This window comes from Podarcis liolepis, assembly GCF_965112155.1.
Source record: "Podarcis liolepis genome assembly, chromosome: 14".
Taxonomy (NCBI): domain Eukaryota; kingdom Metazoa; phylum Chordata; class Lepidosauria; order Squamata; family Lacertidae; genus Podarcis; species Podarcis liolepis.
The window spans coordinates 23,654,845-23,677,614 of record NC_139569.1 but is presented as its reverse complement, the minus strand read 5'-3'; the positions used below and the strand labels follow the sequence as shown (position 1 = coordinate 23,677,614).

Genomic DNA, 22,770 nt, shown 5'->3' with positions numbered 1-22,770 from the left:
ACATCTGGAGGGCCAAAGATTCCCCACACCTGGGATATAGCAACATACAGGAAAAATGCAACTCTCATATTTTAAAACTGATTGGACATAATGTCTTTACTTTTATGTAGCATAAGAACACCAAAAAACTTTAGTCCTTCTGCTTATGGAGATAGAAAGGAAGAGGAGGGTTGTGCCCAGGTGGTGCAGAGGAGTGTTGGGAAATGGGATTTCCTCTGAGAGAGGTCAGATATGGATCTGAGCAGCAGAAGATGTTGGGGGCTTGCAAAAGGTGTCTCTGGTTTTAAGGTGGGCTCTTGGGCCTCCAAGCTTGAATCCTGGATGCTGGTTTCCAGCAGGACCACTGTAAGATAGGATGCTGGACCAGATGGGTCATTGGCCTCTTCTGATGTTCTTATGATTCTGAGCCTGACATTTGCCATAGCACCTCTCAGGTGGGCGCCATTGCCATTATAAGAGAACAAGGGAGGTGTTCGTGGTGAGTTCCGGGATCTCTTTTTCTAGAAAATAACATTGCTTATAAGTTTCAACCACACTATTGTACAAGCTTTGGACAAGCTCTGAAGCTCATGAGACCAAGCTAAGGCCAAAATGTGAGACTGGGGTTACATTGGAATGGAATGCACTCTTCTCATTCAGGTGGATTTTGAAAGTTCATCCTCCTGTATGTTCTACCTCTCACTTTCTAGCAGATCCAGGCTTTGCAGCACCTGATTTCTAATGCTCAAAAATTATTTTTGTGGCCTTCCTTTAGCAGGGCATCCTTCCAAATGACACCAAGGCAGCTCTCTTGGCTGGTGTGTGGCCGACTGTAGTTTCCAGCAGCAACGACACAGAAGTGGACATGTGGCTCAGTGGCCGCCTGGCTCCCTACTTCATGTTCCTCGATGGTGACCTGCTCAATGCAAGTGAGACCATGAATACCAGCTGTGTGTCGTTCCGTAAAATGTAAGCGTTCTTGTTTCCGATTTGGGCATGTGTGTGTAGAGGTGGATTGAGAGGTCTCACTGGGCGTGGAGCCTTGAGGGCTTCACAGGGGGCTCCACAACTATGATGCAGAATGGAATACAAGAGGCGGGGGGTGGATTTTGGTGTCACACAGGACACCCCTGAAATTTGAAAGCTTAAGGTCTGCCACTGGTGTATCTGTGTCATAACAGATAGCAGTTAGTGCACAAGAGTTACAGATTCAGATTTCATTGAGCTGTGAAACAGTCTCCAGCTTGGGCAAGTCTTATAACCTAACCTGTTTCGTAAGGCTGTTATGAAGGCAGAGGAGAATTGTATCGCAGTGCTTTGGAGTTCTTCGCCTTCACATTCTTGAAGCAGCAGGGGCAGGCTTTTGTAGCCAGGTTCAAAGGCTTGGTTCTGAATATATTCAAAATGAAATTACATATTTCTGTTGAGCTAATGCTATTATTAAGAGGAACAATGAATTTATTACCTGTCCTTCACCAGCAGGTTACAGGGTGGGTTATGTCAATTTAACATTCAAAATTAAAAACAGTTAAAACAGATTACAATCACAGGAATAGGGTGGGCCCTGAAAACACGCATCTCAGGTGCCAAAGGCCGGTGTAAAGAGGTGAATATTCAGCATTTGCTGAAAGTTGTATAGTGAATAAACTGGATACATCTCTGAAGAGGGAATCCAACAACTTAGGGCTGCCACAGAGAATGCCCTCTCCTGCCTCTCTCCCAAATGTCGGGGGGGGGGATGGAACTACCAAGAGGGCCCCCTCTGCTGACCTTAACACCTGAGACAGTCTGTAGGGAAGGAGGTAGTCTTTCAAATATTGAGGCCTAAATTTGGCATCCTCAAATGGATCTTCTCAACAATGGATCTTCTTGGTTTCTCCTGGCGGCCACACAAGGCAATTCACCCCACTCATAGGTCTGAACTGCAAAGCGAAGAAACAAGAAAGTTTTATTTGTCTGTCCCAACTTCCATTGTTTCTGTCTGCAGTGTGCAGAAGCTGAACAAAAATACAGGCATGTCCCAAGATAAGGAGGAAGAAGTGTACTATTCCATCAAAGCTTACCTGGCAGGTAAGTCAATATCCAGGCTGGAGCCACAGAAAGATGAAGCTGCTTTCACAACCTAATATAGAACTGTGGCTGCTCTTTATTAAGCACCCTTTCTGATTTGTTTGCACCCTTCCACATGTTAAAGAACGTCTGAAATGGACTTGTGTGTCTTCTAATTTTGTCAGCAGAGTACAAGTTGTCCTGTCATTCCCTCTTCAAAAGGGACCTTTACCTTCCCTCACAGCTTATCCCCATTCTATAGCTTGCATTTTTACTTCAAGCAGTGAGAACGTTAGAACATTGTGTTGCATTGCAGCCAGTTGCTCAGAGGGGCTTGCAGGTGTCAGGTGATCAAATGCAAAAAAGCAGGGATTAGCAGTGGGCCTGGTATATATATGAGACATTTGAGGCCTTGCTCCATTTTGAGAACCTTCACTGATCTATGTCGCAGCTGCCCAAGTGAAGCCCCGCTGCTACAATCCCAGGGATAAAGAGACATCGGATTGGCTTGTCACGTATCTTGGAAATTACATCCGTTACAGCAATGCCAGGGACATGCGTTTACTCACAAGCAACAATGCAACCATAGTAAGTATTTCTGCTGGATTTGCTTTCAGTGCAGATATTATCTGGAGATGATGTGGTGGTGCTGATCAAGTCCTCAATGGAAAATTCACTGAAAACTGGAAATAGAATATCAAGCTCTGAAACTGAGTTGGGATTTCAGAGAATTCTAACAGGAATGGGAGCGGAAATTGCCAATGTTTGTTCATTCCTCCCATGTCTGGAATGGAAATCAATCCAGGGAATATGATTGACATTTGCAGCTGTTGCTGCTTTCAGTTCACAAACGGTGCATCATTGATTATGCATCCCACTATGCATTGCATTTCCCCCAGCAAGCACTTACATGGCTGTGTCTTTTCCTAGTTCCAAGATATTGCCTTCAACCCAGACAACCTGGGGCTCATCAACAGAAACAGGCTCCGTAAAGACTTGGCAGAGATGTATGCTGAGGCCCTCTTTGCCGTTGATTCCGATTTCAATCTTGAGAGGTAGGTGTGGAAGCGACTGTTTATGAAGTGGCTAAAAGAGCCGTTGGCCAATCCGGGGCCCTCCAAATGTTTTGGACCGCATCTAGGCATGGGGGAGAGATTCAGTTCAGTTTTCATTCAGAGGTGAATGTACCCAAATTTGCACTTCCTGTGAAATGAAACACAGGCCATCCTTCAAAATTTGCAGATTTCCAAACTTTTCAGTACAGTTCTCAAACCAAGTCATGTGTACAAAAATACATATTATAGATAAAGGCTGCATAAAAACATGCCTTTTAGTAAAAAAAAAAAAAAAAGCATACAAAGATGCGTTATATGAGGGGAAATTGCTTGCATTTGGGGAAAATTGGCATAAAAATGTGAAACATAATAAATTGATGGCTTCTGCCCTTTCCCATGCACATTCACTCTATGTGCTTAGAACATCTGCTCGGGCTAATGAAAACCCTGTTGCTATAGCACATCAAGCTCTGGCTGATTTTGAGAATCTTCTGTTCTGTCTCAACTGGATTGGCAGCACAGGTGCATCTCGTTCTCAGCGAGTTAGCAAAGGGCTCCGACTCAATCTAATAAGTCACCCAAATATCATGTATGAAGAAGCAAGAAACTAACACACCACCCACTTTCCTCCCAAGTCTTCCAGACCAGCTTATTTGCTTTGCTAGACGTTCAACCCAAATCTCCAGCCTTAGCTCTGACAAGGCCCTGAACCTCATTGTGCAGGTCAACCGCTACTGCAACTCCTCTCTGCCATCGGCATCTGACCGCCAGGTGAGATCCCTCCGAATTTTGTGATTGCACGTTGCACGTTTAGGATGCATTCAGACATGGGGAATATTCTGTTAGTTTTCCTGATTATAATGCTAGCATTTCTGTCCCGCTTTCTAACAGTCCTGGCACACTGCCGTGACAGCTGTGTTTTGGAACTGTGCCCTTTTCATTGATGTATCTGCATGTCATACTAAATTTCATTCACGTCAGTGGGCATGGTGTGCCACAACAACAAACATAATTGGACAGCATATTGCATCTATTCCCCCATGAAAATGGCAGGAAAGAACTGTATGCTGGTATACCACCCCAGATTCCATCACTGTGCTCCCATGGTTTTCGGGGTCAAGGGGGGCTGCAAACAGATTTTTTTGGGAAGCAATCAACGCAGAAATGAGTGCTAAATATGCACTATATTTTGCTAGTTTTACAGAAGTGGCTTTTACATTGCATGAAAGCTTAACTATAATGGGGAAATGATCAGTAAGGAAAATGGGAAATGGAATAAACTGGTATGTGAATGCAGTCTTAGTGCTGTAAACTTGTAAGAGAGTAATACTTACTGAATACATCAAGATATACTCCTGAGTAAATGTGAGTAAACGGCGTTTCCGTGCACTGCTCTGGTTCGCCAGAAGCGGCTTAGTCATGCTGGCCACATGACCCGGAAGCTGTATGCCGGCTCCCTTGGCCAGAAAAGCGAGATGAGCGCCGCAACCCCAGAGTCGGCCACGACTGGACCTAATGGTCAGGGGTCCCTTTACCTTAAATGTGCTTAGGATTGTGCCATCATAGACATGAAGGTGGGGATTCTTGTACAAAGAGCACCAGATGGTTTTGGAGACTAAACATCCCAAAGGTTTCCTTCCCCAAATACTTTTAAATTATATGTATTCATTTCTGGGCTATGGAAGAGGGTGATGTGCTGACTTTCATGGTCCTAGCCCAAGCCACAACTCTCTCCTACCCATAACATTTTATGGTGAGGAGGTCACACTTTCCATTCCAAAGTCAGATTTAGTAAAGACCTCCAGAAACTGGTATTCTGGAACCCAGGAACCAGAGCAACAAAAGGTGCATTGTTTTCTTTAACTTCACAATACAGGTAACTGATGCTGTGATAGCTAGACAATAGACTTAAACTGGATTAATAATACAGTAATTGCTTCTTCCAAGCGAATCCTGGAAATAGCAGTTATTTGAAGGGAAAAGAGAATGCTCAGCAACTACTCCCAGGATTATTTGTGGGATAGCATTACATTTACAATGATTCTACTGAGATCCATGTGATTCTATGTTGTGAGCCTGTAAATGCATTAAAGCATCGAATCTTGGTAACATTATGCCATGTAGAACTAAATTATGCAAAAAAATAAGAGGCATCACTGTCATTTCCATTTAACAGTTAGGAAAACTAAGGCTGAGAATTAGAGAGTCTTGGACAAGATTAACCACTGAATCAAAGGCTGAGTCAGGATCTGAACACAGCTGTCTCAGAATCATGTCTGCAGACCCTGAATCTGAAAATTTTCATGTTGGAAAAACCAAAGCAGTGGCTGCATTTGCATGGACTTTTCCCTGAAGGCATTTTGCATTCAAGAAGTTCCCAATCCTTAATTATATCTGTCTCCCTTTCCCAGCTTGCTACGAGTCTTGTGGCACAAGTCAAGACATTTGACAGACAGACTCTGGTGGCCTTGGGGCAGCAGGCCATGGGGCTGACCACTGGTCAGATTTCAAATCTGATGCCGCAAGATCTGGTGGACCCTCAGGTCTTGGAATCGCTTGGGCAGGTCAATGGCTGGAACAGGGGACAGTCCCAAGGGCTGGTGAACAAGATCCTACGCAGCGACTTCACGGTAAGCAATCTGACACCCGTCTCTGGTGGCTGACTTTTGGAAAGAGCTGCAAATATCACCATGCTAGGCCAGTCCAAGGGGGCATCCAGTCCACCTGCCTCTTTCCAGTTCTGGACAGCCAAAGACCCATTGAATCTGGCATCCTGTTCTCATGGACAAGGGACATTCCCAGCCCTACTTGTAGATGTCAGGGGTTGAGCCCAGGACATTCTGCATGCAGCTCAAGTGCCCTACTGCTGAGCTACTGCCTTACCCCAAAGTGAGGGCACAGCAGCTGTGGGCAGTGGTGCAGTCTGGGCTCAGAGGGGTGTGGTAAGAGAATGACCAAAGTTGTTGGTGTTAAGAAGGGCATCATCTTGCACAGTGACCCCTGAAACCTGGGAACTGACATTGCAGGACAGTGTGATCCTCTCTGAAGCTCTGACCTTCCTCCTCTTTCCTTCTTACTGCAGCTGGATACCGCTGAGAAGTTTGAGAGACTTGGCACCCTGGCACAAGGGTTGCCCAGCAGCAGCTTTGACTCAATCTCAGCAGATTTGGCAATTCAGCTGGCAAAGAATGCCGCTTTCTTGAGTGCTCTCAGGCAAGGCTCCGAACACTTAAGGAAGGCCTTTGTTAGCAAGGTAAATGGGCTTAAGGGCACAGGAACAACCTTTGTAAATGTGTTGGGTTTTTTTGGAAGTGTCTTAGCTTAGGGGTTGGTTACTTTCAGTTTTACAAAAGCCAGAAAAGAAATAAAATTTATCCATCTGAATACACTTTGCAGATCAGGAAAATCTAAACATTAGTACCGTTTTTACCACTTCTGCTAGCTGTGGGGCATAGAAAGATTTTGTGTAGAGCCTTGCAATCTAGTAGACCCAATAACTGGAAGCCCGCTCTTTCCCTCAATGAGATTTCATCCAACACGACCCAAACATTTCTTCAAAGTCACAAGGACTAGAAACTTGTGCTCTGCTTTAAATGAAAGCTAGGATTCTCAGGCTTCAGAAGCCCACAACTTTGACCAAATTCCTTGTTTTGCATAAGCCTAGATAAAGTAGCAGGCTGCAGTAGGAACCTCTTCAGTTATTTGGGGCAGAGCGATAATACTCATATCATTAGATCAGGGGTAGTCAACCTTTTTGGGGGACGCGGGTGGCGCTGTGGGTAAAACCTCAGCGCCTAGGACTTGCTGATCGTATGGTAAGCGGTTCAAATCCCCGTGGCGGGGTGCGCCCCTGTTGCCCGGTCCCAGCGCCTGCCAACCTAGCAGTTCGAAAGCACCCCCGGGTGCAAGTAGATAAATAGGGACCGCTTACTAGCGGGAAGGTAAATGGCGTTTTCGTGTGTGCTGCGCTGGCTCGCCAGAGTAGCTTCGTCACGCTGGCTACGTGACCCGGAAGTGTCTGCGGACAGCGCTGGCTCCCAGCCTGTAGAGTGAGATGAGCACACAACCCTAAGTCTGTCAAGACTGGCCCGTACAGGCAGGGGTACCTTTACCTAGTCAACCTTTTTATACCTACCACCCACTGATGCATCTTCCTTCATGGTAAAATTTCCTTACCGCCCACCAGTGCTCGATGGAAGGAGGATTCAGCTTGTGCCATAGAACCTCCTACTGCCCACCTAGAATCCTGAAACACCCACTAGTGGGTGGTAGGGACCAGGTTGACAACCCCTGTATTACATCATCCTTCCCCAACCTCTTGCTCGCCACATGTTTTGGACTACAATTCCCCTTAGCCCCCATCCCCATGACCATTTTGGACTACAGTTATCATTAGCAAATCCATTTTGACTATATCTCCCCTCAGCCCCTGTGCTTGCTGAGACTTATGGGACTTGTGGTCCAAAACATTTGAAGGGCACTAGAATGGGGCAAAGCCGCATAAGATAAGCCATATTGGCGAACTCTGATTTGGTTCTATGACCTTTCCCTCAACCTTGTAGATCCTCTCAAACTCGTCCTCCCTCAGTGACATCCTGAATAACGTCCCAGATGATTTAGTGGACCAAGTCCCAAATTCGCTACTGGTGATTCGAGGCAAGATCTCAGATCTTCACAAAATCAATGAGAAACAATGGTCCCCACAGCAGGTAACGACTCTGGTTTTTCTCTTAAACCCTGTTTGCCTTGGAGGCAGTGTGTGGCAGTTTGAGCCTGCACAGGCCTGCTCTGCCATCTTGCTTCTTCCTTGCTACTGAATTGACCCCTCTCTTTGTTCTAGGCATCTGTTCTGTTTGGAGATGTGCTGTCCAGCACGGATAATTACACAGCGTGAGTTGTGGGCCCACAGTGGTGCAGGAGTGGGGAGACCCCTAGCCAGAATTATCTTAAAAAACAATTGTCCAGCATTTGACAACCTTTCCATTGGCTCCATGGATTTGACCTTGGGCTTGTATCCAAGGGAGGCATAATTGGCTAATTTCATGAAGGAATTTTTATTTTTTAAGAAGCCCTCTCCCTGGCTTAATCAATTTGATTTAATTCTCCATACTAGACATTTTCATTTTCAGCATCATTATTTATTTGATTTGTATATGACCCTTCATCTGAAGATCACAGGGAGGTTTACAACATAAAAATGAGAACACAAAATACATTACAAAAAAGCAAAAAGCAAACCAATTACTCTCCTCTTCCCACAAACACATTTAAAAGGCCATAGATTGTTTAATCAGCCCAAGGCCTGGTTATAGAGAATTGTTTTCTCCTGGCGCCTAATATATATATATAATAAAGGCACCTAGAGAAATATGGTTGAGTTTTAAAATTTATACAGCGGTTGATGGTGAAAAAAGTACAAAACCTCAAAGTGGTTTGCCTAAAAAGGTAAAATGATAAAATTATCAATAAGAAAAATTAATACCAGAATTTTAAGACGTTCAAAATGTTAAAATAAGAATAGATTAAAAACAGATTAAAACTTTGATTGGCTTTCTAAGCACCTGGGCATGTCTAAACAAGAATATTTTTAGCAGGTGCCAAAAAGAGTACAGCAGAGACGCCTGCCTGATATCAATAGGCAGGGAGTTCCGAAGTGTAGAATCTGCCACACTAAAAGATGGCGTTCTTCCAAATGTGGAATGGGTGTTATGTGGCACCTGTAGAAGTGCCAATTCCGCCGATCAAAGCGGTTGAGTGGGCATATATGGGTAAGGCGACCTCATAGGTAAACCGATCCCAAATTATTAAGGGTTTTATATGCTAACAGTAACATCTTGAATTTGGCTTGGAAGCAAATTGGCAGCAAAAGACTAATTCACCTCTGTGGCTTCTAGGCTTTCTGCATTCATCCTGCAAGGCTTCCAGTGCAATGTTGCCACCAAACTGACACCCGCACAGCTGTCCTCTTTGGTCCAAGAAGTGAAGATTAAAAATGCCAACCTGAGTGAGGAACAGGTGAGAGATGCAGATGGGCTGCAAATGGGGCTGGATTGAGGACTCTTGCCCTCACTTCCCCTCAATTAGCAGAATCATAGGATTCAGGCAGGATGGTGCTGGTATGAGACAGGGGCCAAAGGAGTGCCAGGCTGCATTAGTATGCTAGGGTGCTTTCTTGGCTGCTTCTGAATTTGGGGTCCTGTGCAAAGGAGGCCAGGAGAGCTCTCTTGTATCTGTAAGACAGGGGTCACCAGTATGAAGTCAGAGAATTCCTCCCAAGACATAAATAGGAGTGGAAATTACTGATGCTTGTTTATGCATCCTGTGCCCAGAACCAAAATCAATCCAGCAAATACGATTGGTGTTCACTGTTGTTGTTGCTTCTATTTTTCAAACAACATAGACTTACGTCCTCCGCATTTGCATTGTGTTTCCTTTGCATTGAAATGAATGGGGCGGGATATCATAACAACAACACAATGAATTACCTAAGTTACGTAATTTCATCAGAGGTGACAGCAAGATGAAAAACATAGTTTTGGGCAGAATACGAACTGCAGCAGAATGGAAGCAGTGCTGCACGGGGTGAAAAGAAGGTTATAGAAAACGGTGCCGCCTTATACTTACCAGCCTTATAGGCCTGTGGGTACATTTGAATTTTTGAGAGAGAGTAGTAGAACAGGTGGCACCCCCCACTGGGTGACTTCTCTCCCTCAGATCAGCCCTCCCTGCGAGATTCAGAAAGAGAGAAAGTGCACACCCAGACACCCAGTTTGCTTTTTCAAGCTTGATGTTGCACCGATCAGGGAATGGATAGGGAGGTGAGATCCAGCTTTTATTTCATGAAGGATGTAAGGGGAGTAATTCTGGCTCTCTTCCCATCAGCTCTCCTGCATGGCAAAACTTCTCTCCAGAAACAACCAGGCAGCAAATTTCACCAGTTACCCACCCGATGTGCTGCTTTTCTTTCCGTGAGTAGCTCTGAGGAATTGTCTTCTCTGAGAAATTAAGTCAAGGGTCAGGGACTTTGTTTTGCTTTGTTTAGCTCTCTCACCAAATGTTGAAAGCACATCGAAAGCATATGGCTTTCTCCAAAGAACTTCAGTTCACCTCTCACAAAGCTACGATTCCCAGCAGCCTTGACAAACAACACTTCCTGGAATTCTTTGGAGCAGCACATGTGCTTTAAATGTATTAGGTGGTTGTGCTCATTCTCCAGACCTATCACTCAACAACAGTTGCTAGAAACCACAGGAGGGAGGGAAGAGTAGCCCTTGTGCTTGAATCCTATTTGCGGGTTTCCCACCTGGGCATCTAGTTGGCCACTGTGAGGACAGGATGCCGGACTAGATAGGCCATTGGCCGGATCCAGCAAGCTCTTCTTATGTTATTACTCCTCCTGTATGCCAGTTTTAACATTATAGGACTCTCCTTCCCTGCCCCAAAGAACACAAAGATGAAAAATAACATTTAGGCTATCATTTTAGAACTTACATCGGAAGTTGAACAGAATCCATTCCGGAAGTCCGTTTGACTTCCAAAATATTTTGAAACCAAGGCGTGGCTTCCAATTGGCTGCAGGAAGCTCCTGCAGCCAATTGGAAGCCACGGAAGCCGTGCCAGACGTTCGGGATCCAAAGAACGTTTGCAAACTGGAACACTCATTTCGGGTTTGTGGTGTTTGGGAGCCAAAACAGACAAGTACCAAGGCTGTCGACAACCAAGGTATGACTGTAGTTAAAAGCTGGATATGGAGGAGTGGAAGCGTCTGTAGTACCAAACCTTTCCTGCACTCCTGCCCTGCCTCTCAAATAATGAAGATTCACGTATCTTCCAGTCTCAACAAAATAAATCACCAGAACTGTGAAGCGTTTTACACCCTGGCTTCCCAAGGGAATCTAACTCTGCTGGCCAATGGATCAACCCAAAGGAACAAACTCTTGGAGAATGCATTGAGTTGCTTTGTGAGTGACACTCTTTCCTTATGCAAAGGCCTTGTGGGGTGGGGGTGTCCCTATTTTCAAGTGGGAGTCAAACACATGCTGGCAAATTCAGGTGGCCACAATGAAAGTGATGGAGAAGGTGGTTGGGAAACACACAGGATAACACTTGATTTAACGCAATGTCATCTAACACCCCCTGAACCAAATAAGAAGGGATGCTGCCCAAGACATTCTAGTACCTGAGGGAGACCCCAGCATGGCATCCCCCTCCCTGCCAGGGAAGAATGGGCGAGGGAAGATCTATATCAGGAACAAGCGGGGGAAATAAAGATCTACATTGGGATCTGCTGCCCCTGTGGATCCTGGCCTCATGGGTGGCTGCCCCTGGTTATGCCATTGCTGGAATGAACACTAGCAACTGTAAGAGCAAAATGGGCTTGTTCCTTCTTTGGTCCTAATATTAAATATTTCACCAGAGAGTGGAGAATACCTCGCTCAGCAAAGAGCAGCTGCGGAAGCTTGGAGCCCTCGTGTGTGACATGGATGCAGCCACCATTTTGGACTCTGACCCGACGGTCCTGGAGAACCTGAAACTGTGTCCTGATCTCACAGCTGCCCAGAGGATTGCCTTAAATGTGCTTCTGAGCAGTGGGAAGACTTCGCAAGGGTGAGCAACAGGGACAGACAAACCTTTCTGGTTTATGTTTGTTTTGCATGTGCTGTGGGAGAAATTCCCTTTGGGGGTTCAGTATGGAGGCTCACATGAAATACCTAGTTAGTCAGGTTTATTCAGTAATGTATGACAGGACAGAGTCCAAAAGAGCCTGTCGGAGCATTCCATTTGCACATGCCCTATATAGGAAAAATGCACCATCTTGGCTGTATCCAGCCAACCATCTTCTGCCACCCAAACACTTCAGCCAACTCTTCAGCCAACCACAGTCCTTGAAAGCATTGACTCAACCCATATTTTCTTCTTTATTATTTTGGCTATACCCGAAGAGCCCTCCCTGCACCTTATCTGGGAGTTGTTTTTCACTCTAGCATATCAGTTCAGCAAAAGAGGTGGGTCCATCTAGGTTGGTGAAGACTTATCTCTGATTGTGCTGTGCTGACTGTTGCCTTCTGGGAGTTGTAGTCCAAAAACAACTAGAGGGTGGCAGGTTGGTCCAAGGATTCCATAAAGCAACTGAGGATTGTATGTCTCCATGTGACACAGGGCACCTGCATCTTGGGATGATGGAACCCTGGAAGATCTCGGGCCCCTTGCTTTGTACATAAACCGTACCACCTGGGACACCATTAACAAGGTAGGGGGAGCAGAAGAGTCCCAGGTTTCACATGTTGTTGTTGTACCCCCCCTGTAATTCCTTAAGGTTTGCCATTGATGTACAGATTCGAGTGGATCTCCTTTTTTTACACAGGAAGAGAGACTGATCTTCTTCAGGAAGGTGGCAGATCTGTTTGACAGCCAAAGTGCTTCACAGAAAGCGAAAACAATCCTGTTCTTAAAGTCGCTTGGATCGAAATCTGCTTCCCCTCCTCGGACTAGACGAGCACCAGAAAGTAAGAGAGAGAGAGAGAAAAGAAGAAGCTAGTTTATTGTGCATATCTATATATCTCTATCTCATTGTGAGATTGGAGGTAGGTAGGTTATATGCCTGAGCCCCACTCTAATTCCTGGATCCAACATGAAATCAGAATAGCGGGGCTAGCTTCCTGGTGAGGTAATGGTATGAGTCACTAAGGTAACAAAGAAAATGGCTCAGTGCCAAAGTCACAGTCTCCACATTCTGAGGATGAAAAATGTCTGGCTGTGGAAGAGAAGCTCTGTGTTGTATGGCAGCCCTAGGTTAAGACATTTGTTTTATGTAGCAATTGTTTTAAAGTTGTATGTTTGGTGCTTGGTAACAATTTGTATTAAAAGTCACAGGCTTTCTTGACTATTGATGGAGAGAGAGAGAGGAGAGAGAGAGAGAGGAAGCCAAAGAGACGGGTGATGGTTTCCCATAATTGCCAAGTTTGCAAGGCCATTCCCTGCCTGTGAAATTCTGCCAACAGCTTGCCGGTCCACTCCAGTCACAACCAGCTCACTGGAAGACCCGCTCTTCATCGTCCACTATGACAGCGCCCAGCAGTTTGATGCCTGCCTGAGCAATGAGGTTTTGAAAGCCAACTTGGTCCCACTGCTTGAGCAGCCGCTTCCAAACGACTACTTGACAGTAATTAAAAGGAAGCTGGACGAGGTAACTGAAGGGCCATTGATGTATCTGTGCACTGCAGCCTTTGCTCAATGATGCTGTGGCAATTTTAGGGCAGCCAGGTTGCTCTGGTTGTGGTGCCCTCACTATAATTGATCCAAATGTACCTTTTTCCTATCCAAGGAGGAGCTCAGAAACAGCTGGCTGTGCAAATTTGAAGCAGAAGAGGCTGGCTGTGCATGTTGCTGATTGGCTGCCACAGAAATGTCTGCAGCCTTTGCCTTACTGATGTTGGCCAAGGGTGGTGGGTTTTCTAGCAAACAAGATTGCTGGTTCCACAACTAATGAACTTCCTACCCTCTTTATTAGATCTACCCCAATGGGATTCCAGAGGACCACCTGAAGCTTCTTGGCTTCCTTTCACGCCTGTACAGCGCAGATGAGATTGGCAGGTGGAATATCACCTCCAGTGACACACTTGCTGCTTTGCTCAGCCGAAATAATGGGGCCTGGGAGATGGCTCAGGTAACATATATAAATGGGGGATGGGTGAACTCATTAAAGTCCAGTTGGTCCAGATTCTTTTTAAAATGAATTCATTTTTATCAGTTTTCATTACAGGTAAAACTGTATGACTACGGTAACAATAAAAGGCAACGTTCCCCAGAATAGCTCCGAAATCTGCATGCCACTAGGTCTGTCCCATCACAGGAACATAGGGGCATTTGTCCACCTATCTCTGTACTGCCTACACGGACTGGCAGCAGGTCTCTGGACTTTCAGGCAGGGGGCATTCCCAGCCCTAGCTGGAGATGCCAGGGATTGAACCTGGTTGCAAGGCAGATGCTCTGCCACTTAGCTAGGGTCCTTCTCCATCCCATTCCCATGTGAATTTTAAGGAAATCCTTAAAATATCTGTGCAGAAGGAAAGAACATAGTGTCCCTGCAGTGTATCCAGTGGGGGGGGGGTGTATTGCTCTAGCTATTGCAACACTAAGGTCTTCTTTACAGAAATGATGATTCTAAGGAGCATTACTTTTTAAACACAGACTTCTCTTATTAACTGATAAGCTTTGCTCATAACAAACTAAACTCTGTTTTACATTCAGGGAAGGAAAGGAAGAATGAAGCAGGAAAGCCCAGTTCCTTTTACTTTTCATACTAGTCAATGGGAGTTACAGAAAAAGCTACCTCCTTATCTTAGGTCTTTCACCTTGTCAGTTCACATCACGACCTTAAAGGAATAGCAAAATAGTTTCAATGCCACCAAACTCAGTCTGCTCTCAGCCAACCACTGCCTTCCTTCCTTCCTTCCTTCCTTCCTTCCTTCCTTCCTTCCTTCCTTCCTTCCTACAGCCATTCGAGTAGGTGGCCCTGCCTGCCTGCCTGCCTGCCTGCCAGGCTCCTCTGCCCTCCTTAGCCTCAGAGTTGCTATTTGCAGAACTCAGCAGAGAGGAAGCCAAGGACAAAACTAGAATTGCTTAGCTCTGCCTGTCATTGGCTCTGGCGCCACCTACTGATGGCCTCCTGCCTTGCATCCTACCAGCCCCAATGGGCATCAGCCAAAACTGGTTCCTAGATGATGCAGAATTACTCTAGCTGCTGGAGCAAACTTTTCACGTTGCCTGCCGCAGTCCTACAGCACTGTTGGATGTCAGAGCTAGATGTGCCACCACAGGTGACCCAGTGTGTCACTGTTCATGTCCTGAAACTGAACTCTTCATCTTGCAGCTCAGGCGACTGGTGTCAAGATACATGGAAGAAGGGGGCAGCCTCACGGGCCCATTACTTGACATGCTGGAGGGGAAATACCTCTGCTTTTTGGACGAAGATCAGCTGAAGCAAATAAACCCAGAAGCAATTCGGTAGGATGCTGCCTTGGGTGGGGTGGAGGGCTTTACTGCTAGAAACAGATATGGAAAGTTCTGACTCAGAGCCCAGGGTATTTCTTTTCCTGGGCAAGCGTATTCCCCACAACTATGCCTTCAAACAATTGGCATTTGCAAGGTTTTCTGTCTCCAACCGTGAAGGCAGAACATACCTCCATCATGGGTAGCAGCCACTGACAGAACTGTCATTAAAATGCCAAACCAAATTTCTTCTCCACCAGTTCCCTTGTTGAGCTCACTGCCAACTATGTGATAAAATGCACCCCTATGGAGCCATTTCATGCCACCCCAGCCATGTGAGATTTTCTCAGCAGAGAGACTCCTGTGTGACTGAGACAGCGTTTCAACGATCCAAAGTTCTGGCCAGGGGCTGACAATGTGGGTCTTCCCAATGGAACTGGCACCTTGCCAGACCCCAGGGTGCCACCTTCATAGGTGAGACCCAAGTTGTCACATACTCAGGCATGTGGTTTGAGCATCAAGGCAAGCACACAGGGGCTGCTCCAGGAAAATGGGCAAAGGTTTCAGTGTCCCTTGAACCAGCTATTATTTTGTGTCAGCAGCTAAGTTGCCTTCCAAGTCGATTGAAGCTTTTAAGCAGTTGTTTTGTCCAATCTCACCCCCTGTATTTTGCTTTGTGCAGGCATGCTGAGAAGTTAGATATTTCTTCCTGTTCCCAAGGCAAGAAAGACATCCTCTATGAAAAAGCACGCACGGCCTTTGCAAGCCAAAATGGAACCAGTGCATATTATCCCCTAATTCAGCCATATCTAGGTGGGTACCTTAATTTTCCCGCAACTTTCCTCCATTCCACCATGGGCAATGAAGGTGCTTCCAGATGAACCTTCCCCTCCATAATTAAGGGAGTGCTTTCTTACATTTCTTAGAATCTGGACTACCTTTCTCTGAAATGGGTGCATTCCCAGTTTTTCTCAGACGTTGCCCCATTTTTATTTTAAAGGCAGCTTCTTCTTTTAAGTGGCTTTGGGGTTTCCATTCCACCTTGTTAAATATATGAGCTGCTCTGTTTCCCATTTCCTTTTCCTTTCCCCCTTTTAAGGTGGAGCTCCTGCTGAGGACCTGAAAAGGCTGGCTGGATCTCAGGTTGCGATGGATATTGCCACATTTGTTAATCTGAAGCCAGAAGAGCTACAGGTGAGTTGCTGCAGTTGGCTGAACTGTGTGGATTCTAAAGGCAGCCTTGGGCAAGACTTTGCCACATCAACATTTCCCATCCATTCCATCAGTTAGGAAGTTTAAGCCAAAATGTGGAACTATCTGCCAGACCAACCTTCCCCATACTGGTGCCTTCTGGATGTTTTAGAACTACAGCTCCCCATCAACCCCAGTCAGCACAAGCTGATGGGAATTGTAGTCTAAAATGGCCATGCTGGCTGGGGACTGATGGGAGTTGTAGTCCAAAACAAGGCTGTCCTGGCTGGGGCTGATGGGAATTGTAGCTCAAGACACCTGGAAGGCACCAGGTTGATGAAGGCTGTGCTAGACTCTTACAAGCGTAAAAACATTACAGTGTTATTTATTTATTAATTAAATTTGTGTACTGTCCTTCATCTGAAGAACTCAGGGTGGTTCACAGAGAATAAAAACACAAAATGCATAATAAAAACAAGAACAAACCAAACCAATCCCCCCTCCCACAAACACATTTAAATGGACAATTAAGCAGAATGAACCATTACTTATCCTTTTCAGGGGACACTGCAGGGGGTGGGTGAGGAATAATTCCATGATATGGGGTGCAGGGTCTCTAACAGAGGATTCTCATTCTCACGCCACCCACATCAAACTGTAATAGGAGATGCTACAATAATTGAAGAGTATTGGAACTGATGCTGGCTTGTAGTGTAGACCCAGGGTTGCACTTCTAATGCTTTTAAAGTGGAGAGAAGCAAGAGCAGACTAGAAAGGTCATTTTCTGGGGGAAATCATAACTAAAACACAGGGACCTGCCCGAATGAGCAAAGGTATCACAAATGTATTGCAGAAACTGAGCGTCCAGGATGTGAAAGGGTTGCTTGGTGTAAATTTGCCTGATTTGAAAGAAGTTGAGAATGATCCTTCGGTAGCTCTGTGGATCAAGAGCCATTTTCAGTCTGAGCTGGACACTCTTGAGATTGGTCTGAGAGGAGGGATGACCTCTCTGTCCTCCACAGCAACCAGCATCACAGTAGCAGATGCCTCCGAGTCTACAACACCCATTGACTCTCCAACAGCTGATCCTCCTACTGCTCCCAGTACGGGGTCAACCTCATTTGCCACAAGTGACTCAGTGACCTCTGGTGACAATGCAGCAGTGTTCTCCAGCAGCAGTGCTGCTATGCAACCCCTTTCAACGCCACTCTTTGAAACCAGCACTGTGGCCAATGAAACCTCTTTTGCCTCCACCAACATCACCCACACAAGGGTCGCCATGGATCCCAGAGTTGCTTTCTCCACCCAAGTCCCAGCTATCTCATCCAGTGTCACAGCTACTTCAGATGATACCATCAGTGGAACATCGGCCCCTCCCACAGCAAGAGATGTCAACACAACTACCTCTGGCAGAGGTTCAGCAGATTCCAGCGACACCGGAACTGATAGCACGACTTTTCCTACCGTCTCGATAGACTCCACCATTGCAGTTTCCACCAAAATAATGGCTACCTCCTCCAATGTTACAACTGCCTCAAATGATACTGTCAGTGGAATACCTGACCCTACCTCTGCAACAGGCATCAACGTGACTGCCAACACCACACCAGCCTCCAACTCCACCACGATCAATGATACAAATCTCCCTACCACTGCAGTGGACACAAACCTGACTGCCTCCACCAACACCACACCAGCCTCTGACACCACCACAATCAACGATACAAGTCTCCCTACCACTGCAATGGAGACCAATCTGACTGCTGCCACCAATACCACACCAGTCTCCAACTCTACCACGATCAATGATACAAGTCTACCTACCACTGCAGTGGACACAATCCTGACTGCCTCGACCAACACCACACCAGCCTCTGACACCACCACAATCAACGATACAAGTCTCCCTACCATGGCAATGGAGACCAACCTGACTGCCGCCACCAACACCACACCAGTCTCCAACTCTACCACAATCAATGATACAAGTCTACCTACCACTGCAATGGAGACCAATCTGACTGCCACCATCAACACCACACCAGCCTCCGACGCAACCATGATCAACGATACAGGTCTCCTTACCTCTGTCACCAATGTGACTACTGTCAGCAGTGCAACTGTTTCCTACACACCTGCCATCAGCACAAACCACACTCATAGTGCAAATGCAACCACAGTTGGCACCAGCAATGCAACTTCCGCTATGCCTGGCATGATTGCTACTTCTTCTGAAAGGCCTTCAGCACCAGCTAAGCCCATGCCAAATGCCACAACCCCAGCACCCATCAGTGCTGCCACAAAAATGAAGGAAACGATGTCAACTGCTTCAAGCAAGACTACCGTTCATGTCCCAGAAACATCCCCTAAGACAGGAGTCTCACCTCAAACCACAAGGAGAGCCACCAGCAGAACACCTTCGAGAACGAGACCACCATTGCAGCCAACACCCAATGGCTACATCAATCTTCAGCCGCTAAGTGGTAAGTGCCTGTGATTTAAGTATCTGCTAAATATCTATTATGTCTAAGGGCAGGGAATCTCTACCTTCATGGTGGAATGACCTCTGTGAAGGGACTAGACTGACTTATCGGGGGCAAACAATGTTCTAAATTATGAGGAAGGAACATGGCTCAGTGGTAGAGCATCTGATTTGTATGCAGAAAGTCCCTGGTTCAATTCCCAGAATCTCCAGATAGAGCTCAGTATGTCCAATGCCTAAAACCCTGGAATGCTGCTGCCAGTCAGTGTAGGCAATACTGAGCTGGATGGTCTGATGTGGTGCAAGGCACCTTTCCTCCCACTGAAAAGGCTGTGGCTGAACAGACTTCCCTAACAACACCAGGCATATTAGCAGGGGAGGGTGAGAAAGTGCATTCAAGTTCATTCAAAATTTGATGTACAGTGGTGCCTCACAAGATGAAAAGAATCCTTTCCGTGATTCTCTTCGTCTAGCGGTTTTTTCATCTTGCGAAGCAAGCCCATTGACGGATTAGCGGATTAGCACTATTAGCGGCTTTTAGCGGCTTATCGGATCAGCTGATAAGCAGATTAGTGGCTTAGAAAAAGTGGGGGGGGAGAGAAAAAAACCCCCGCAGGAACTCGCAAGACATTTTCGTCTTGCGAAGCAAGCCCATAGGAGATTCGTTTTGCGAAGCACCTCCAAAACGGAAAACCCTTTCGTCTAGCGGGTTTTCCGTCTTGCGAGGCATTCGTCTTGCGGGGCACCACTGTACATCATCTTTCACAGAACAGCTCTTGTGTTCTGAAAACAACAGCCCTTAAGGCTACATATGTGATATTTGGCCCAGAAAAGGTGGATTTGGTTCCCCTCCGAGGCTTAGTAGGACTATGGTATGGAGGCTCCTCCAAGGTGTCTGAAGCCTTGAAGGTTATAGAAATCTGATCTCTATTTTGTACATTATTTTTTGCATAATCCATGGTGAGGAAAGGGCATTTATAGTGTAGAATTTCTAGTCCTCTAGCAAATCTGAGGATCTTGAATGCAAAAGCAACAGTGGCTCATTTGAATTACCCCTCCGCTTTCTCCATCCAGGATCATCTTCCAGCTTAATCTCCAGCTGTCTTCTTCTGACATTGTCCCTTGTGGTTGGAATCCCACTTCAGAGGAGGCTTCTCTGAGAGTATTGTTGCTTCCTTGCACCTCCCGACAGAAACTGGGGACGGCAAAGGCAAGAGCTTTGAAGTTCTACAAGGGGAGCCATTTGGAACCCATGGATCAAACGCCAATGCTCTCTGGACTGTGGGTCTCTTCTGACTTTTATGTGCATAGTAACTGCCCTGTGCCTAATGCAAATTCTGCCTGCTGCAAAGCTGCTGTGTTTCTCTCTACCCTCATTTTGTTATGGTGACACTCAAGGTAGTGCTGAGATCCAGCACCATCTTTCCTGTCCTCTGTGCATGCTGGATCCTGGTTTGTTGAGCCTCCTGGAACAGCTGTACTCCTGAATTCCTTTCTGGGCCTGTGTTAGTAACCAGAACTGCACCATCAGCACCTCAGGTTGGTTCCGAGCAAGGGGAAGCAAGAAGACTGGCTTTGCTCAGCCTACCCATCAGTCAGCTGGAAGAGTTGGGAACCTAGCAGAAAGCAAACCGCTTTCTCTGCCCCTTGGCTACTAGTCATGATGGCTGTCTTCTGCTTCCACTGTTGGAGACAGTCTGCCTCAGAATACCAGTTTCTGCAAATCACATGTGGAGAGTGGACTCCTGTATCACCCAGGCCCTGCTTGTGCTGGTTAAGTGGCCAGGCTGTTCTATTCAGAGACCCAGTTCTGTTTCATTCAGATCACATTTAAAGTCTGCACTTTCTGAATCAGTGCAAAAACTGAAACACAGCCATCCTTTGAAATTTGCACTTCTCTGAATTTTGCAATCTAGTGCTCCAACCGACTCATGTTTACAAAAATGCATATATTTTGGAGAATTGGGCATTAAAATGAAACTAACGTTAAAAAATGCATTGTATTAGGGAAAATTGCTTGCAAAACATGTGCTTGAGTCAAAGCTGCAGAGAAAAATGTGTTTATTAGGATAAATGCACAAAGAGTACATTAGTTTTTTAAAAAATGGCAATTTTTTGTAGAAATGTGAACGATTGAATTTAAGATTGAAAAAATGAGAACTGAGAGAACTCAAATTGGCATGTCCCTTCTCAGTTCTTCCTTCCCTTTGTGGACAGCCTACAGCACAAGGTCTGAGTCCCATCCATCTATAATTACGCAACCTGAATTTTCTGGCATGTGACTGAATCTCATCCGAAAACAGAAACTGCTTGGAAGCATCCAGTGTCTTGAATGCTAGGGAAAGTTGATTATCATGCAGCAGAGGCACTACCTTGAAAGGAAGGAGGCATCTTAATCCTATGTTCTCCCTAAATAAGAACTCTGTATATTTTGTGCTATATTGCGTATTAGCAATAGGTATTTACATTGGACTTGGCTGTAGCATGTTGGCCAAAGTTTCAGGGAACATCAGGTACCAATCATCAAAACCAGAAGCTTGAGAAACTTGCAGTGGCTGATAAAAAAACCCAGATTTCTGCCCAACTTCTGAATTCAGAAGGTGGGAATACTGAGTGTGTCCTTATTCAAAACTGCCATTAGCCACATTGAAGAATGGGAGACAAATGTGATTCAGTTTGCATTTAAAGATGAAGCCACTTACTTTGCATTTTGCAAAACAATACATGAACGGAAACTCAGCCATCCTTTGGAATTCACTTTTCCAGAGTTTGCAAAGCAGTTCTCCAGCCAAGTAATATGTACAACGATGCATAAACAAGGGTAAAGTGTGAATAAAAATGCATATATTATCAAAAAATGACACGTGGAAATGCAAGGGGGAAATTGCTTTGCAAAAATGTGTATATTCAGATAAATTAATATTACAATGCTGAAAAAATAATTGCAAACTGATATGGAAATGTGGGGAACAGAACTTGATTAGAAAATTGAGAAACTGATGGAATCCAAAATGACAGATATCACCCCTCCCTCTTTACCACTGAAAGAGTTTTAGGTTCTGATAGAAATAATGGAAAGCTCACCTGAAGCTCTTAATTGATATAACTTCCAGACTCCATTGTATACCTCTCTAAATCTCATGCTCATTGATCTTAAAAAAGTCCAACTGTTTCCCCTCTCCCTCCTAAATTGTTCAAGTTCCTTAATGTCACCAAGTTGCTTTCTGCGGAAATGACTTTCTGTTTAATTTCAATAACGTGTTAAAAAATAAATTAAAAAAATGGTTTTAATTTTGACTGGCTTTGATGTTTACACATTCCCCCCCCCCTTTGGAATGCTGGGGTGGGAGCCAGAAGGGCTGGAGAGTGGGGGAAATAAACGGAATACGTTTATCAACACAGTTTTTGACACAATGTCTACACAACTATGCACACTGAGGCCCAAATGAACTTTAACAACAACACTTAGAGACTAAAATTAGAGTGAAGGTGGGGTGGGGGGTTAAAAAGAATTATAAAATGCAGAATTATGTTCCTCCTAGGTTAAGTTATACCTCTGCATTATATTTTGACAGCTTCTAGAGTGCTGCAGGTTCTCCATTCCTCCTTTTAAGGGAGTTCCCAAAGGACAACTCCAACACAGGCAGTGAGGAAGGGGCGAAGATGAGCAGCAAAACGTGGGCAGGCCAGAATAAAAAGTGGGCACAGTGGTGGATATGACCCTTTGTACAGTAGGCTACATTCAACACACCCACTCTCTCTTTCCTCCATTGAGGCAAGCAAGAGGCATTATCAGAGTTCAAGGAGACATTCCAGTCATGCCAGAGCACTGGAGGGTGTGAGGCAGGGGCGTCGGTGGGTGTGGCCTAGGAGAGGGGGTGTGGTCTGGGGAGGCTTGGAGAATCCTGAGGTCCATGTAGAGAGGCATGAGGTAGGGGGCGCACACATGTGACCCTGTACCTGAGGTTCCCCAGCCCTGTTTTAGAAGTCAGTGTGACATCTTACACCAGGATTGCCAAAGAC

At 45.6% G+C, this 22,770-nt stretch overlaps 1 protein-coding gene across 1 annotated transcript in view; it reads left to right on the top strand.

The window, feature by feature from the left end:
- The window catches only part of LOC310693821 (uncharacterized protein), a 35,554-nt gene extending 13,560 nt beyond the window's left edge, over positions 1–21,994 (top strand). Inside the window, exons 12-33 of the mRNA XM_083476197.1 lie at positions 758–948; positions 1,967–2,049; positions 2,480–2,616; positions 2,959–3,083; positions 3,719–3,854; positions 5,495–5,713; positions 6,166–6,336; positions 7,646–7,792; positions 7,924–7,973; positions 8,978–9,098; positions 9,966–10,051; positions 10,918–11,044; positions 11,500–11,690; positions 12,243–12,333; positions 12,448–12,589; positions 13,085–13,269; positions 13,594–13,749; positions 14,956–15,089; positions 15,757–15,887; positions 16,174–16,268; positions 17,119–18,748; positions 19,822–21,994. Of these exons, the coding sequence (XP_083332323.1) occupies positions 758–948; positions 1,967–2,049; positions 2,480–2,616; positions 2,959–3,083; positions 3,719–3,854; positions 5,495–5,713; positions 6,166–6,336; positions 7,646–7,792; positions 7,924–7,973; positions 8,978–9,098; positions 9,966–10,051; positions 10,918–11,044; positions 11,500–11,690; positions 12,243–12,333; positions 12,448–12,589; positions 13,085–13,269; positions 13,594–13,749; positions 14,956–15,089; positions 15,757–15,887; positions 16,174–16,268; positions 17,119–18,748; positions 19,822–19,907 (4,434 nt within the window). The 3' untranslated portion in view covers positions 19,908–21,994. The remainder of the gene's footprint in view (positions 1–757; positions 949–1,966; positions 2,050–2,479; positions 2,617–2,958; positions 3,084–3,718; positions 3,855–5,494; positions 5,714–6,165; positions 6,337–7,645; positions 7,793–7,923; positions 7,974–8,977; positions 9,099–9,965; positions 10,052–10,917; positions 11,045–11,499; positions 11,691–12,242; positions 12,334–12,447; positions 12,590–13,084; positions 13,270–13,593; positions 13,750–14,955; positions 15,090–15,756; positions 15,888–16,173; positions 16,269–17,118; positions 18,749–19,821) is intronic.
- The last annotated feature ends 776 nt before the right edge of the window (positions 21,995–22,770 follow it).